Genomic DNA, 17,755 nt, shown 5'->3' on the forward strand with positions numbered 1-17,755 from the left:
CAAACCCCCACTGAGCACTTGAGTCCCATCTAGGACAGCCCTGAACAAGCCTTGTCCAGTTCCGAACAAGATGGCAATTGGATGGGGCTGCCATTACTCCACTGCGTTGCTGAGGAACCAGCACAGGTGGGGAGAGCAGGAGGGGACAGGACAGTGCTGAGACTCTTAAAACACAGACAGTGACAGGGGAACATATGGGGCATAGTAAGTTAGGGTACACAGAGGAAAAATTATATATAAATTTCAGATGAGCAGAGAAAATTCAATCTACACACAAAAAAATAGGAAAGGCAAAAAAGAAGCAGAGAGAAAATATGAGAAGTATAAAGCATGAAATTAAGATGGCAGAAGTCCTAATATAATCATAATTATAGTAAATATATAATGGGTTAAATTCCCTGATCAAAATTCAGACCCTCATATTAGATGTTTTAAAATCCATCAATCACATCAAAATGTGCCTAAAAAGGCACATTTAAAACAAAAGGATAGCCCTCGCTGGTATTTCTCAGTGGTTAGAGTGTTGGCCTATACATCAGAGGTTGGCAAGTTCAATTCCAGTCAAGGGCACATACCTGGGTTACAGGTCTGATTCCTGTTCCCCGTCAGGGCGCATGTAGGAGGCAACCAATCACTGTGACACATCGATGTTCCTCTCTCCCCCGCCCTCCCTTCACCCTTTCTTTAAAAATAAATGGCAAAAATATCTCCAAACCTGGGTGAGGATTAAAAAAATAAAAGAATATGTTAAATTAAAGAATAAACTTTCAGTTAAATAAGGTGGATTAAACTCTGCTCCCTCCCAAAGCCCCTGAAATAAGAGTAAAGAGATTTTGTAAATAGTATGAACCATCAAGAACAAAGAGAAGAGGACAAAAACAAAAAAAAAACAAAAAAGCAGTTAATATATGTAAAAACACTTTTGGAATATGGAATTGGAAAGAGGTATTAGTAGATTCAAAGCAGATCAGATGAGATCAGATGCCATTTTTTTAAATGAACATTCAGAGGGGAAAAAGAACTCTTGGAAATGAAAATTATAAATAATGAAATTTAAAAACTCAATATAAGTTTAGAAGAAATCATTCAGAAAATAGAAAGATAAAGAAATGGATAATAGCAGGGGGGAAAGGTGAAAAAATCAGATCAACTCCAGAATTCCAAAATCTGACACATAATGAGTTCCAGAAAAGAAGAACAGAAAAATAGAGGGGAGAAAATTACAAAAGAAATGAAATTTTCCAGAACTGAAAAACTCAGAGGTGGGAGTCATCTCTTCTGCCTGGAGGAGTTTGAGGTGTCCCAACGTTAGGCTCAGGGACCTGGAGTATCACATCCCTAGAACCCATTGAGTGTCTGTCAATGCCTATACCCACACTAACTCTTCTAGAAGCTACATCCTCTTGCTGATGTATATGGAGCTTGCAATCCGCAAAAAAAAAATTAAGAGTTCTTCTCACCCATGTTGCTACTGAGCCACAAGCCCTAAACTGCATCTGCACAGTTAACTCTTCTAGTCCCAAATGCAGTTTCTCACTTTTCCCTGGTAAAATCCACCTTCCCAGAGTTGGTCCCCTGTTTCAGTCTATGGAGCTCTTGGCCTGTTCTTCTTGGCCTATTCTCCGCCAGCACCACCATCAGCAGAGCCCTGAAACACGAATTCAAATCATGAACAGAACAAAGACAAGAGCAGAGCCCTTCCATAAGTCTAGGGTTGAGGGTGGGGAAGAATCCTTCCCAAGTAAAATCTTTAAGTGGTTATAAATATGCTAACATCACCAGGTGGTCAGGGGATGTCCTAAGGTTACATCAAAACCTTACCTAAAATGCAAAAATACTTTGTCTGATATTCAAAAAAACTAAAATGGGTATGCCTTATTCCCAATGAGCCCAATCAAGCCCAGTAACAAACCATTTCCTAAGTGCTTACAAGCCCTGTCTATAGATATCTGTGGAGCCCGCCTCCTTTGTCATTTTGCTAAATGGGTATTAGTCATCTTTAGGCCCAGGCCCTCTGCTGTCTCTAAGGCACCCTGTAGGTCACCAACTATAACCTCAGTACTCCAGGCGACCTTGCCAAGGTCAGAAGATGAATCACCCAACTTGGGGTTCATGTCCCTCCTATCACCATCTGTCCTACTTTTTCAAGTTCAAAAGAAAAAATGGAAACAAAACAAGACTCAAGTCCCTCCCATTTCTTTCTTTCCATCCTAATGTTATGCCATTGGCCTCCAGCACCAGGCATTGTTTTGTTCTTTTTCCAAATACACGGAACAGCCCTCTTGGTTGTCCTGTTTCATTGCAAGCTTCAGCTCAATCTGGACCACATAAACCTTCATGTTTAGTCACATGTCCTCCTTTCCATCTGTGTTCTCCCCTCACCCCAACTGATTTCTTTATTTAATATTTATTGTTGAAAGCTTTACAGATGTCGCCTTGTTTCCCTCCGTTGACCCCCTCTACCCCGCTTCCACCCCTTCTCCAGGCCTTCACTGCACTATTGTCTGTGTCCATGGGCTATGCATATATGCATGTAAGTCCTTTGGTTAATCTCTTCCCATCCCTACTTCCCTCTAAAACATGTCAGTCTGTTGCATCTTCATTGTCTCTGGTTCTATTTTGTTTGTCAGTTTATTTTGTTCATTAGATTCCACATATGAGTGAGATCATGTGATGCTTGTCTTTCTCTGTCTGGATTATTTCTCTTAGCATAATACTCCCCATGCTGTCTCAAAAGGTAAGAGACCCTTCTTTTTTACAGCTGCATAGTATTCCATTGTGTATATGAACCACAGTTTTTTTTATCCATTCATCTACTGATAGGTACTTGGGCTATTTCCAGATCTTAGCTATTATAAATAACTAGTGGCCCCATGCATGAAATTCGTGCAGGGGGGAGGGGGTGTCCCTCAGGGGATGTCCAACTGCTGGAGATCCCCTGTGGGATCGGGCCTAAACCGGCAGTCAGACATTCATCTCACAATCCGGGACTGCTGGCTCCTAACCACTCACCTGCCTGCCTGCCTAATTGCCCCTAACCACTCTGCCTGCCGGCCTGCTCGCCCCCAACTGCCCCTCCCACCAGCCTACTTGGCACCAACTGACCCCCCCGGCTGGCCTGCTTGCCCCCAGATTCCACCCCCGCCAGCCTGATCACCCCCAATTGCCCCCCCCCTCGCTGGCCTGCTTGTGCCCAACTGCCCCCCTGCTGACCTGCTCACTCCAAACTGGCCCCCCACTGTCCTGATCACCTCCAACTGACCCCCACTGACGGCCTGCTTGCCCCCAACTGGCCTCCCTGCTGGTCTGCTTACCCCCAACAGCCCCGCCCCCCACCAGCCTTATCATCCACAACTGCCCTCCCCTCTTGGCCTCTAACTGCCTCTACCTCAGCCCCGCCACCATGGCTTTGCCCAGAAGAACATCGGAAGGTCTCCTGGAAGGTCTCCCAGTGTAATTAGCACATTACCCTTTTACTAGTATAGATAGAGGCCTGGTGCACAGGTGGGGGCTGGCTGGTTTGCCCTAAAGGGTGTCCTGGACCAGGGTGGGGGTTCCCTTGGGGCGTGGGGCAGCCAGGGTGAGGGGCCTGTGGTGGTTTGCAGGCCAGCCACACCCCCATGGGGTGAGGGTCACTGCTGGGGGTGTGTGACAAGCCTGGGGGAGGGGCTGAGGGCTGTTTTTAGGCTGGCCACACCCCCTTCAGGGTGGGGGTCCCTGCTGGGATGCCTGGCCAGTCTGGGTGGGGGCTGATGGCTGTTTGCAGGCTGGCCACGGCCCCCAGCAACTCAAGGTCCCAGCCCCTCCTTTTTTTCTCTTTCTTTTTCAGCGCCTCCTTGAGCGGAGGGAAGCAGGTATCTGGGATTTATTTATCTTCTATAATTGAAACTTTGTAGCCTTGAGCGAAGCCCAGGGCCAGCCAGGGTGGGCAGGGAAGCTTGGCTTCCTCCATTGCCAGGGACAACCCAAGCCTCCTGCTCGCTCCAGCTACGTGGCCGCTGCCATCTTGGTTGGGTTAATTTGCATACTCACACCTGACTGGCTTGTGGGCGTGGCTTGTGGGTGTAGCAGAGTGACACCAATTTGCATGTTTCTCTTTTATTAGTGTAGATGCTGCTATGAACATAAAAAATATGGAATGCTTCACGGATTTGCATGTCATCCTTGCACAGGGGCCATGATAATCTATTGTTCCAATTTTGGTATACTGTATTTTTCTGTGTATAAGATGCCCCCAACTATAAGATGACCCCCACTTTTCCTACCCAAAATTAAGAAATCAGTATTTTAAACATAAAACAGAACACATTTTTATTTAGTAATTATAGTAGGTAATGTTTACATACCAGTACTATGATATTATGCAGCATATCCCTTTATCCAACCTCTGTTGCATCACTGCTCTCTTCTTCATCACTATTAGTTCCAGACATATAAATTTCTTCAACTTCTATTGTATCACTGCTGTCTTATGAGTCACTGTCTATATATGTGAGATCATCCTCATAAACTGGTGGCATTTTCTGAGCTAACTTTGTTCATGTTCTCATGGCCAACCCTTCTCTCCTCATGAAATTGAAGCACCATTTTGCCTTTCCTATAAAATCAACAATGTTCATTTTGCTTGCAAACATTCTTGCCTGACATTGAATAAGCTTGGTTGATACACATAAGCCACTCTGGCACTGTTCTATAATCCAAGTCTTAAGCCCCTGCTCCAAGTTTGCCCATTTTGCTGGTTTTCCTCTTAAGGCCTTCTTCTTTTTTGGTATCTTAATGAGTTTTTCTTCCAGTTTTCTCCACTGTCTGATCAGACACTCAGTGGGAGGAGGTCCAAATTGTCTCTCTGCAGCTCTATTTCCATGTTCTTTTTCATAGCTGATTACATTCAGTTTGAATTTTGCAGAGTAAGACAATCACTTACCGGTATTTATCTTTTTATATTTTGACATCTTTATGGGCTCAGAACGCTCTGGTCTCTGTTGCATCTGCACACTCTTCACCTCCACTTCCAATTACGGCATCAGCTGATGTCAGTAACAATAAGGCTCAGGATTGGAGGAAGTCTATTTGACAAGGTATGGGCAGCCACGAACCCCTGTGGCTCCCTCCTCGGGTGACTTCGTGTATAAGATGCTCCTCCGTGTATAAGATGCCCCTCAATTTTCAGTCTAATGACTTTATAAAAAAAATAGCATCTTATACACAGAAAAATATGGTATGTGCTGCTGAAGTGAGCACTCCATCTGTTTTCCAATCTCTGTCAACAGAGGGCTTTCCAGGTACTTATATCAGTTTCTAATCACTGCCTTGTTTTCCTCATGGGTACCACTTTCTCATTTCTAAGAGTTTCCCAACCATCTTGAACAATTTGCCACTTAAGAATGTCCCAGTTCAGCCCTAACCGGTTTTGCTCAGTGGATAGAGCGTCGGCCTGTGGACTCAAGGGTCCCAGGTTCGATTCCGGTCAAGGGCATGTACCTTGGTTGCGGGCACATCCCCAGTATGGGGTGTGCAAGAGGCAGCTGATCGATGTTTCTCTCTCATCGATGTTTCTAACTCTCTATCCCCTTCCCTTCCTCTCTGTAAAAAGTCAATAAAATAAAAAAAAGAAAAAAGAAAAAAGAATGTCCCAGTTCATCCTCTTCTATCCTGAAATTTTGAAAGCTTCATCCTGAACATCTAGTTCCCCTACTCTCCCCAACTCCCAAACTGCTTGCCAGGTCTTCAAGTGAAGACTGTGCCTCGGCCCAGCCTTCAGAAGCATTCCGTTTGGTAATGGCTGTGTTTAGGGGCTCCCTCCTCTATCTCAGCTCTACCCTTTCTTTCCTTCTACATCACCTTCAGGGCCTCAGGGCCTGTCCTTGGCCCCTAGAGGGTGCCAGGTAGGGCTCCCACACTGGGGATTAGCCCCTGCTTGAGATCTTCCCTCTAAGCTCCTCCCCCAGTCTCTCAGTTGATCTCTCTCTGGCTACCTTCCCAGGGCACACAGTTGTTAGGGAGTTTCCTGGGGTCACTGTCGTTACCTAAAGAGTAATGTGGAAAGTATATGATGGGTCCATCCTTTCCAGTGCTCCTACCCTGACCCTTCTGAAGTAGCCACCTCTCCTTGGAAGTGACCCTGAACCCAGTGCTGTCCAGCAGGCCCAGGCCAGTTTTTCTGGTTTTAGAAAGATGTCACTTGATCTGATTCATCAGCCCTATGGGCTTTGTTCTTTCATTTTCATTCACTCTGTCAAAAGGTCTGGGAGCCAAGTTTGCACACATTTGAAGAAAATAAAAAGCAAGCTGTGTTACCTTCTAGATATTAAATTACTCAGACTATTGACTCATTCAACCTGACCTTTCTCCCAGCAAATGCCAAGGAGTCCTGGCAGGGCAAAAACAACTCCTGAGGGCAGGAACCCTCCTCAGCTTTCTCTTACACACTCCTAGGACCTGGTAGAAGCAGGCTAGGCATTAAAACAATCGCCCACATACTACAGAGCTCCTGAAGGCAATTCTGTGCACAGTCTTTTGGCAAGACCACTGTGAACAGTTTTATATCTAATGTTTTTAACCTGAACCTCTTTGTGTGATGTGACCAATGCCTGGCCACACCCTTATATGAGCTTCCTGTCTGTATTTTGCCCAGTATTCATAGTGATTTCCTTCTGAAACCAGTTGGCAAGTCTGGTTTCCTTTTCTCTGCTGAAGAGACTGACTTTAAAAATAACATAAATATACACAGAGGGTAGATGCTCAACCACTGAGCCAAACCAGCCAGGCAGGGCCAAATACTACTTTAAACTTTGTCACAACTACTCAACTCTGTAGCAGCAAGACTGCGGCCATTGACAAAACATAAATGAGTACATGTGGCTGTGTTTCAATAAAACATTATGGACCCGTAAATCTGAATTTCCTATACTTTAGTGTGACACAAAATAGTCTCCTTTTGATTTTTCTAACCATTTAAATATGTGAAAATCATTCTTAGCTCACAGGCCATACAAAAATGACCCATGAACCAAGAGGTCACGGTTCAATTCCCAGTCAGGCACATGCCCAGGGTGCAGGCTCGATCCCCAGTAGGGGGCGTGCAAGAGGCAGTGATCAATGATTCTCTCTCATCATTGATGTTTCTGTCTCTCCCTCTCCCTTCCTCTCTGAAATCAATTTTTTTTTTTAAATGTAAAGAAAAAATAAAACAGGCCACAAAACCGGATTTGGCCTGGGGCCATTGTTTGCTAAGTCCTGTACCTTGCTCATTCATGTATATCTTAAGGATTGTCCCACATCAGCACACAGAGATCCATCCATTCATTCTTCTAAACCATCACCAAAGAGTCCATTGAGAGGCTGGACCATAATTGCACCACACCTCTCTATAGTTGGACAATTTGTTTCCTGTTTCATTGTTGTTTTGAAATTATAAAAAATGTTATAATCAATTTCTTTATACAAATGGATGTTTATAAATATAGCCCACAGGGTTCAGACCTATAGGTGAATCAAGGGCTGTCAACATTTGTGATTTCTCTAGATATAGCCAAATAGTCCTCCAGAAAAGCAGAATTTATTTCATACTACATGAGCAGAGCACTCTTTCCCTCCCTCTTGATGACTGTGAATGTCCTGATGGGCATTCTAGAAATGTATCCTTCTCTAAGCTCAGAGCCTGCCAGCTCCCTGAGTGGGAGATTTCCTCTACCTTTAGAAATCTCCTTCCAGCCTGGCCAGGCATGACTCAGTGGTTGAGCGTAGACCTATGAACCAGGAGGTCACATGTTCTGGTTTCAGACTCTATCCCTCGTAGAGGGCATGCAAGAGGCAGCCGATCAATATTCTCTCTCATCATTGATACTTCTATCTCTCTTTCTCTTCTCCCTTCCTCTCTGAAATCAATAAAAATATTTTTTAATAATAATAAAAATAGAAATCCCCTTTTGGCTCTCAGCCCTGCTGATGCTTGCCCTAGCAAAGCTAGAGGTATCTGTTTTCTCCTCCCAAGTGAGAAGGATGCCAACCAAAGGGCAGAAACTGACTGATAACTCACACTAACTGCCACCCCATTACATGACAATTATGAACTGCAAAAAATCCCGAAGCTCCTTCCCCCCAAGACCTTCTCTCAAGATGCTTTTGGGCCCTAGTCCTTTTGCTCTTACGTCTAGAATCTTCTTTCACTAGTGCCAAAGAGGTCTTGTAGATGGGTCATTTGAGTAGCTTCTCTTCAGTGCATGAATAAGAAATCTGAGGCCAGCCCTGGCTAGTGTGCTAAATGATTAGAGCATAGGCCTGTGCACCAAAGGGTCGGGAGTTCGATTCCTGGCCAAGGGCTTATATCCACACCCCAACCTGGGCACATGTGGGAGGTAACCAATCAACGTGTCTCTCTCACCTCTCTCTCCCCCCTCCTCCCTTCCTGCCTCCCTTCCATTCTCTCTCTGAAAAGCCATGGACAGAATATCCTCAGGTGAGGAAGGGGAGGGAACTGAGGCAATAAAGAACTAACTTGCCCAGGGTCCCAGAGTGAGAAATTCTCTACACTCAGCTGCCTCTTTTTTTATTTTTTTAATATATATGTTTATTGATTTCAGAGAGGAAGGAAGAGAGAGAAACATCAATGATGAGAGAGAATCATTGATCAGTGTCGGGAGCCGGTCCATCCTTGTGGTTTCAAGGGACCAGGCATATATGGCATACTGTTCTTAATATGTTTGCTCACCTTCTTGGCACTATGTGTTTTAACCAAGGTCACCTCTCTGAGAAAGGTTGTTTCCCCAGATAGGGATTTTCCCCTGAAGTTAGGGAGGGAATAAAACCCCTTAACTAGCCGAAACCAGTTTGGCTCAGTGGATAGAGCGTCGGCTTGCAGACTGAAAGGTCCCAGGTTCGATTCCGGTCAAGGGCATGTACCTGGGTTGCAGGCACATCCCCAGTGGCAGATGTGCAGGAGGCACCTGATCGATGTTTCTCTCTCATCGATGTTTCTAACTCTCTATCTCTCTCCCTTCCTCTCTGTAAAAAATCAATAAAATATATATAAAAAAAACCAAAACCCTTAACTAAGTGCCAGGCGGGTAATTAATCACTTTAACTACGAACAATCATGCTTAAGCTACATAATCTTTACTCCCTGGAATGGAGATAAGAAACGCCCTAACCTTTGGAATAGAGATTGATAGGATTGGAATCAACTGGTATAAATACAGATATAACAAGACAACAGGACACAGAAACTAGACACAGAACCTAGAGACAGAACCTAGCGAGAGAACATGGCAAAAGATCCTGGACAGAACCTGGCTACAGAACTTGGAGAACCTAGACAGAACCTGGCTGAAGAACCCGGCTACAGAACCTGGCGACCGAACCTGGCTAGAGAACCTAGCGAGAGAACATGGACACAGAACCTGGCTGGAGATCCTAACCAGAACTTCGCTGGAGATCCTGAACAGAACTTGGCTGGAGATCCTGACTAGAGATCCTGGCTAGGCTGCTGATCAACTGAACGCTGTCTCCATGTCATTCCTTCTTCGCCGACTCCGTCCTCACCTTTGGGGACCCCTGGACCTGCTGGGGTTGGACCCCAGCATCTGGTGCCCAACGTGGGGCCCCTAGGTAAGCCCCAGTCTCGGGATGGATAGGACTCCACCGTAGGAAGAGGGTGGATAGTCTTCGCCGACTCCATCCACACCTTTGGGAACCCCTGGAACAGGATTACCCTAGGTAAGCCCCCCCCCCCCATTGAGAACCCCACACTCGGGATGGATAGGACTCCACCAGGGTACTGCAGACCCCCGTATAGAGGATAAGTAGGGAAGAAGGTGGATAGTACAGAACTTAGATTGAGAAGATGTGCCATACTGAGTCCAAAGAAAGAAGACTCTGTATTGATTCTTAGATTAAGAAGATGTGCCATACTGAGTCTAAAGAAATAAGATTCTGTATTGATCTATGATTCTTCCCATATGGCTGGCCCAAAGGACTTACCAGTAAGGGGAAAGAGAGTGAAGGACAGGAAACAAACACTGTTAAGTGCTTTCATGTGCCAGGAGCTGTGCCTAGCTTTTGGCACAAGATGACAAACTGTTTCATCTGTGTTCCCCTTTCTGAGCCTTGACAAGAGCCCAAAAGGATGGGTGAGAGTAGTCATCCTAATTTTAAACCAAAAAAAGCAGGCTCCATGAGGCTAAGTCAGGACATCCTTCTTCCCAGGTCAGTGACTTTCTGGCTACCCATCTTCTGGCTTCAACTCCAGCCAGAGAGGGAAAACTGAGTCCCGTTCCAGATACAGCCTGTCCCTCAGCAGACCAGGCTAAAAAGCCTGGAGTGGGCTGGAGAACCTTCCTGCCCCAGGCAACCCTTTCTTCATACCCCTATAAATGCTGGCTGCGTGGAACCAGGATGCGTGGAGCTGCCATTTCCCTTAGCTCTGAAGCTGCCCATCTGTTTCCTGGGCTAGGACTCCCTGCCACCAGCCAGTCTGGAAATGTACTTGCTCTGGGGCTATGGGAAAGGGAAACTACATGTCTTCCTCTCTCCCTAGGGGGCAATGGCAGAGGCTGCTGCTACTGCAATCCCTTCCAGGCCTCCCACCCTCAGGGCTCTGCTGGCCAGCTCCTACCAACAGTTTAGGGCACATGAGGGTGGCAGGCTCCAGGTAGCCCTGCCCCAGCAGCACCAGTGCCAGCCTCAGAATAGCCACAAGACTCTCCTCTCTTTCCCTATCTGGCCTAGCTGGCATCCATGGCTGCCTGCCTTACTGCTTCTCCTGGCCTGGGAGGTGGTGGTGGGGGTGTGAGGTGAGGGGCTGATTTTCTGTGTAGAAGTTTAGTGAAAGATTTCCCAGTCCCTGCCTGGAATCTCAACATGTTCATCTGCTGATGAGCACTGCTCCCTGCTGGACACACCGGGTACACCCACCTGTGCCATCCTGCGTCAGGAGCTGTGCAGGTAACAATCAAGGAAAAGCATCACCCAAGCCCCAGTGGCTTAACACTACTCCACAAAACTAGTCTCCAGCAACACAAGCAGTGACAACGGCAGTTGATGGTTCCCCATCTTAATCAAGATTCTCTCCTTGACCAAACTGTAGTGAGCTACTTTTTTGACTTGGCCTGTCTTTGAGCCTTGTCCTCAAGAGCAACAATCCTGCTAATAAGTTGGTTTCTCCAGAAGCCCACCCCCACCCCCCTCGATATCTGACTATCCTGGATCTCATCAGGCTTCTCATCCAGAAAATGTCTGATCACCCTGCCTGCTTTCAGCAAGAATCCTGTTGGGACAGTTTGGTCAGAATGTTTCCTCTCAGCGATCTTTCCGTCCACTGGCTCCCACACTGCCCCTTGGCTGTAAGCCCCCCTTTTCCTTGTTGTATTCAGAATTAAGCCCAGTTCTACACTGGGCTTAACTTTTCTGAATAACTTTTTCTGCCATAACTTTTCTGAATAAAATGTTCTTACCACTTTAATACATTAAATGAGTTTTGCAAGGGAGCAAAATCACATGGGTTGAGGCAGGTCAGCAAGGTTTCTACATGAATTTTTTGTGCAGAATTTGGAAAGACAGAGAGGGCAGTGCAGCCTGGCAGGGAATGGCCAAGGCAAAGGCCTTCAGAATGGAGTGTGGGGCAGTGGGAGATCAGTGAAGGCACTTGGATACCTGATTAGGAAATGGGTTACCTGCTGGCTTTCACACTGTTTAAAGTGTAGAACTTTTCCCACAGAAGACGACCCCAGACCCCAATATATTAAACTGATTAAAGTTGAGATGGTCTGGCCAATGGCTGGGGATTAAACCCCTCACACTGAACACAATGCAGTGGCCCCTGGGCATGGATGAACACTTGAAGGTGCAAAATTTAAACCAGAGCTGTGAACAATGCACTCGGACTGACAGGACAGCCATGGTGTCTAAGGAGGGAGAACAGAACCACAGTGTAGAAGACAGAGTGAAAGCAGGGACAGGGAGCCCAAAGCAGAAGGGAACACAAAGAATTTGCTGCCATTTCTCCAGCTAGCCCTCCTCCCACGCCAGGACCTTAGGGAATCTCAGGGTCAACATATGGAAACTCAATGCATCCATTTATCAGTGTTCCTTTCCCAGTCTTCCCTTAAGCTCTGTCCAAACTACCTAATCCAGCTCCTGGTTAAACTGGCAAATTCGGTCTCTGTGTCCTGCGTTCCCCTCACACCAATATACACAGACAGCCACAAACACCATAATTAAGAAAAAGGAAACCCTGTGCACTGCACAAAAGTGGGCTGGCTATAGGACCAGCAACTCTCTAACGTCAGAGGTCGCCATGCTTGTCTTGTAAGGATACTCACGCCAGGAATGTCCAAAAGCTGTGACACCAGGAGAGGTAACTTCAGGGCTGCCACACTCCCAGTGACACCCACAAGGACACGGAACTGCCTCTCTACCGAGGGCGCAGTGGCTGGACACAAGGCACTTGGTTCCATGTGGGGTCTGGTGGCTTCGAGTTCTGGGAGCCTGCCAGAACTGGGCTCCATAAAGCTGTCAGGATTTGGAATCTAAAAGCAGAACAAGGGGTGCCCACTTCATTTATACATTCAACCAAAATGTATTGAGCACCCTGTTAGACCTCCCAACTGCTGGGGTTCCTGAGGGATCAGCAGTCCCAGCTTCTGGGAGCACAGTTTGATAAGAAGGCCAGACACCCTCACCACACATAGGTCAATTACAATGTAATGTGGCCAGCACTGTGAGGAAGGTCAATACCAGGAACTATGGCTGCCAGTAGTAACTGTCTGAGGAAAACTTAACATTCAAGTTGAGTCCTAAAAGACAAGTAAGTTTTCCAGAGAGAGGGAAATAACCTTGCAAGTTACTGATAGTGGAGCAATCTTACAAAGATGAAAAGGCGTGAAGAAAGGTGGCAGGCTTGGTGAACAGGGAGCAGCTTAGTAGTGAGGCTAAAGTGTAATGGGCGTGGGGAGGTAAGTCTGTAAAGGCAGGTCAAGGGTGAGTTTCCATTTTAGAAAGATGGTGCTGGCGACAGTGTGAAGGGGGTCCTGGTGGTGGTGAGATTGGAGGGGCAGGGTAAGGAGCTACTGTAGTGGGCCAGGCTGATTGACTGAAGGGAGTGGCAGAATGCCTGTGAGGTGGAACCTTCAGCAACAAGGGGGCCAGAGGGCTTCAGGGAGCTAAGAGATTTGCCTCTGTCCCTGTCCCTGTAGATCAGACTGGGCACCACTCTACAAATCCAAGCCTAGGAAGAGACAAGCATAAAGGGATGTAGATCACCCTGTGAGACCAGCTGATTGGTTTATTCCTCTATCCCTCAGATGTTGCTGGACGTGAATGCCCATGATAACTTGGACACACTAAAACCTATACTCTGAAGACTGGGACAGCAAGACATATTCCATCAGCAGCAATCTCTAAGGACCAATTACATCTAGCACTGAGCAAAGGAACTGTGGAAGACAGATGCTGTCTTCAGGGAATCTATAGATGAGTTTAGAAGAGAGGAATTACATCTGACATCATTTAAAATGGGTCCTTCTCTGGGATGCACTTTTTTTAATAATCATTAATTAAATTTGTTCATCAGTTTCCTTGCCTCTCCCTCTCCACTTCCCACCACTACCACTGCCACCAGCAAGTCCCCTGAATGTGTGCCCAGGTATAATCACCAACCACCAGCCTCTTGGTAGGTCCTAAACATCTGCTGAATGAATAATAAACTGCACCCTCTGAAACAGGGTGGGGCAGAGAACAGAAACTTGGCCAGTGAATCAGGAGCCCTGGGCCCTGTCCATGATTGTGCTCACAACCTGGTGTGTAACCTTGGCCAGGGTACTTCCCTCCCCGGACCTGTCTCTTCATCTGAAGATGCAGAGATAGGACCAGGTGATCTTTGAAGCTTCTTCTAGCAGAAAACTTTGAGTCAATGCAGGAAAGACAGTGGCAATGGCTCTCTGTACTAGAGGGTCCTCAAATGGGCAGAATCAGCAGAGGAAGAGACACTAACGTAGACTCTGAAGAGGAAGTGCCTGTAAGTTGCCCAATGGCTACCTCTGTGACTGTGTACCCATAGGGTCCTCCTCTTCACACCACGGGCCCCTTGGCTCAGTAGGGCCTCTTGCCCAGTATTTGCTTTCAAGAGTCTGGCACACAGCCTCATGAGCTAAGGATCACATTTGGGTTCATTATCCCACTCCTACCTGTAAGGGTCTCCCAGAGGCCCAGACCCTCCTCAACAGGGGTTAAACACAGGCCAGTTCCCTTCAGTAAGACTCCCCCAAAGTGCCATTTGCCAATGATCTCAATCTTTGCTCTACACCAGGGCCTCAGTCAAAGCCCTGCTTGTTCAGAGCAAAACTGAGTCTACTCCAGGGCCTGGAGAGCCCTGTTAGCAACTGGCAAGGTCTAGAGCAGGGGTCCTCAAACTATGGCCCGCGGGCCACATGCAAATACAAATATTGTATTTGTTCCCATTTTGTTTTTTTACTTCAAAATAAGATATGTGCAGTGTGCATAGGAATTTGTTCATAGTTATTTTTTAAAACTATAGTCCGGCCCTCCAACGGTCTGAGGGACAGTGAACTGGCCCCCTGTTTAAAAAGTTTGAGGACCCCTGGTCTAGAGGGCCTACTATCCAGCTTTTTCCCAGAACTAATCAATAGGCTGATCAGCACCCATAGTAGGTGATGGAAGCACACGTCTGACTCTCTAGAGCAGTGGTTCTCAACCTTTCTAATGCCGCGACCCTTTAATACAGTTCCGCATGTTGTGGTGACCCCCAACCATAAAATTATTTTCATTGCTACTTCATAACTGTAATTTTGCTACTGTTATGAATCGTAATGTAAATATCTGATATGCTATATGTGTTTTCCGAACCACAGGTTGAGAACCGCTGCTCTAGGGAAACCTACCTACCAGATCTCAAATCTTGATCCTGTCCTACCCTAGCCAACTGGTGCTAGGACAGAAAAATTCCTGCAAAACCAGAAAGTGAATTTCATCTATGCAGCCCCTGAACCTCCACCACATCAAGTTGATATCCCTAAGGAACTGGTTACTGAAAGCAATCAGTGAAACTTAGGGCAGGAATCCATGTTGGTAATTTCTACTATGTCCCGCAGTAGGTGGGGCAGCCCAAGATTTACTACTAGGCCTCTGGAGCCATCTTTGCTAAGGACCCAAACTTAACTACCTTTCTAGAAAAGGTGGGGGTCAGGGAGAATTATATTTGAGGAATAGAAAGTGGATAATTTAACCCACATTTATTTGAAAGCAAGGTCAAACCAATTCAATCTGATAATCCCATGGAGGATGACAACTGGCAGGAGTTCTTTGTTTATACTCACAAAAGATCAAATCACAAACTAGTAAGCCTGTTACTCTCTGTCCAGTTCCTGTTAGAACCGCCTATCTGCATAGCCAAGGTAGCTGTAGACAGCGCCTCATTTCCCTGGGCTCTGAGTACTCATAAGGAACTCTTAAGCAGCAGAAAGAGTTGGCAGGCAGAGGTTACAGGGCTGAAGGCTGTGATTACTGAGCCTCAAGCTCCCAGGGCACAAGCCATGCAGGTAAGCCACAGAAAGAAAAATGGCAACTCCTCTGTCCTTTAGAAAGACAGGGCTGGGCAGAGTAAAGAGCCTCAGTTTGTAGCAGGGTCATGGTGTGTAAATCTCCTATGATGAGTTTCATTATGGCAGAGTTAAGTAAAGGTTTCAGGGAGCTGCCAGTCACAATAAGGTCAGGTGTGGAGCCAGAGCAAACCAGGGCTAAGAAAGGGCCAGACAGGGTATGAGCCCAGCCCAAGATAGGAATGATGAGGTGCCAGGGCCTAGGACCAAAGCAGAATGTAACTCAGGGGTGGGTGGGCAGAGATCCAGCATACATGAAGCACTTGAATCCTTTAGCCTAGTGTCCAAGCCCCTCACTATTGGCTCCAGGCTTCTGCTCTAGCCCAATCTCCCACCAGTCAGCATACTCTACTCTGCCTCAGTAATAATGCACCTCTTGTCGCTCCCTAAAATGTCACCATGTCCCCAAACCCAGAGCCATTAAAAGTAGTCTCATGGCCTGGCCAGCATGGCTCAGTGGTGGAGCATCGACCTATGAACGAGGAGGTCCAGTTTGATTCCCAGTCAGGGCACGTGTCTGGGTTTTCGGATAGATCCCCAGTGTGGGGTGTGCAGGAGGCAGCTGATCAATGATTCTCTTTATCATTGATGTTTCTCTCTCTCCCTTTCCCTTTCTCGCTGAAATTAATAAAAATATATTTTTTTAAAAGGAGTCTCATGGCCACAGGGGTACTTTAAACCCTCTCCCCCAAGGAAAGGCAAGGAACTCTTCAGGGAGCACTCAAGACCTTGGCATTCTAAGACTGTTCTCACAAACCAGAGGCCAGAATACTTGACTTTGCTGCACCAGTAATCTCATTAGGAGAACCTCCTCAACACTGTATGTTGAGGAGATAGATAATATTCACATGCACAGGCTACTAGCAAGAGACTGAGTACTGCCTACTCTCAGCCACAAGGAGAAATGTGGAAAACCCTTGTTTCCAAGACACCACCACTTTCCCAACATGGGAATCTCTCCTGCCCATTATCTGGCATAGGCCTCCAATACTTCAAAAAACAGCATGATGTTTTTCTCTTGACAAAATTTGGCCTCACTCTAATTTTTAAATGCCAGTCAGTACTTTTAGGTGGATCTATGAGATAACAGAAATATCCCAGGGCTCTCCTTTTTCTATTTCACCAAAAGATGGCCCCATGGCTCAGTGGGTGAGCATGGACTATGAACCAAGAGGCCACAATTGGATTCCCCGTTAGGCCATATACCCTGGTTGGGGGCTGGACCCCCAGTGTGGGGCCTGCAGGAAGCAGCAGATCAATGAGTCTCTTTCATCATCATCTCTCTCTCTCTCTCTCTCTCTCTCTCTCTCTCTCTCTCTCTCCCTCTCCCTTCCTCTCTGAAATCAATAAAAATATTTTTTATAAAAAAAGATAGTAGTGTGTCCTTTCGGCAGTCCCTGTTACTTTTTGGAAGCAGGATCATGATTCCCTTTTTTTTTTTTTTAAGGCAAACGTTAAGTGTGGGGAACTTACAGGGTCCCCATTTAAACTAGATTAAACAGCACTGGACTATCGCCTACCAGCGCAAAGAGGGGATGAGAACTCAAGATACAAATTCCCCACTTCAGGCTCTCCAGTGGTTCTCAACCTTCCTAATGCCGCGACCCTTTAATACAGTTCCTCATGTTGTGGTGACCCCCAACCATAAAATTATTTTTGTTGCTACTTCATAACTGTAATTTTGCTACTGTTATGAATCATAATGTAAATATCTGATATGCTATATGTGTTTTCTGATGGTCGCGACCCACAGGTTGAGAACCGCTGCTAGCCGGAAAGAGGTCCTTAATGCTCCGGCCCAGGAGCACATATAGGAAAATGAAGTCCCCACAGGCTCCACAGTCCCTACATGCTGACCCACAGTGCAAGCTGAGCGTCACAGATAGACAGAAAACGAGGTGGAGCGCGCGCGCGAACACACACACGAAAGTGAGGACATAGGCACAGCCGCAGAACCACTGTCGCAAGCGAAGCTTTTCCGGCCCGACCTCCCTCCTGCCCCGCTGGAAGACCCAGTCTCCGACCCCTTATCCCCTCCCGTTTCCCAGCTCCCTTTGACTCCTCACCCTCGCCAGGGGCGTCTCGGGTAAACCCAAATATCGCACTATCTCTGTCGATTTCGCGCTGATTCTAATTGGCACACA

General features: G+C 46.6%; 1 protein-coding gene across 4 annotated transcripts in view; it reads right to left on the minus strand.

Annotated features, from left to right (window-relative positions):
• The window catches only part of PPCDC (phosphopantothenoylcysteine decarboxylase), a 77,771-nt gene extending 60,040 nt beyond the window's left edge, over nt 1-17,731 (minus strand). For 3 of the 4 annotated variants that reach the window (XR_013995596.1, XM_081084722.1, XM_081084721.1), the window contains exons 1-2: nt 17,678-17,728; nt 12,318-12,524 (exon numbers count right to left, since the gene is read on the minus strand). Coding sequence is in view for 3 of the 4 variants with exons in the window: in XM_081084722.1 (XP_080940848.1) it covers nt 12,318-12,503 (186 nt within the window). In the remaining variant the exon portion in view is untranslated. Of the gene's footprint in view, nt 1-12,317; nt 12,525-17,677 lie in introns of all 4 variants that reach the window. The other variant, XM_081084723.1, reaches the window with a different exon arrangement.
• Between the last annotated feature and the right edge of the window lie 24 nt (nt 17,732-17,755).

The sequence above is a fragment of the Myotis nattereri genome (assembly GCF_964212035.1).
Source record: "Myotis nattereri genome assembly, chromosome: 1".
NCBI classification, from domain to species: domain Eukaryota; kingdom Metazoa; phylum Chordata; class Mammalia; order Chiroptera; family Vespertilionidae; genus Myotis; species Myotis nattereri.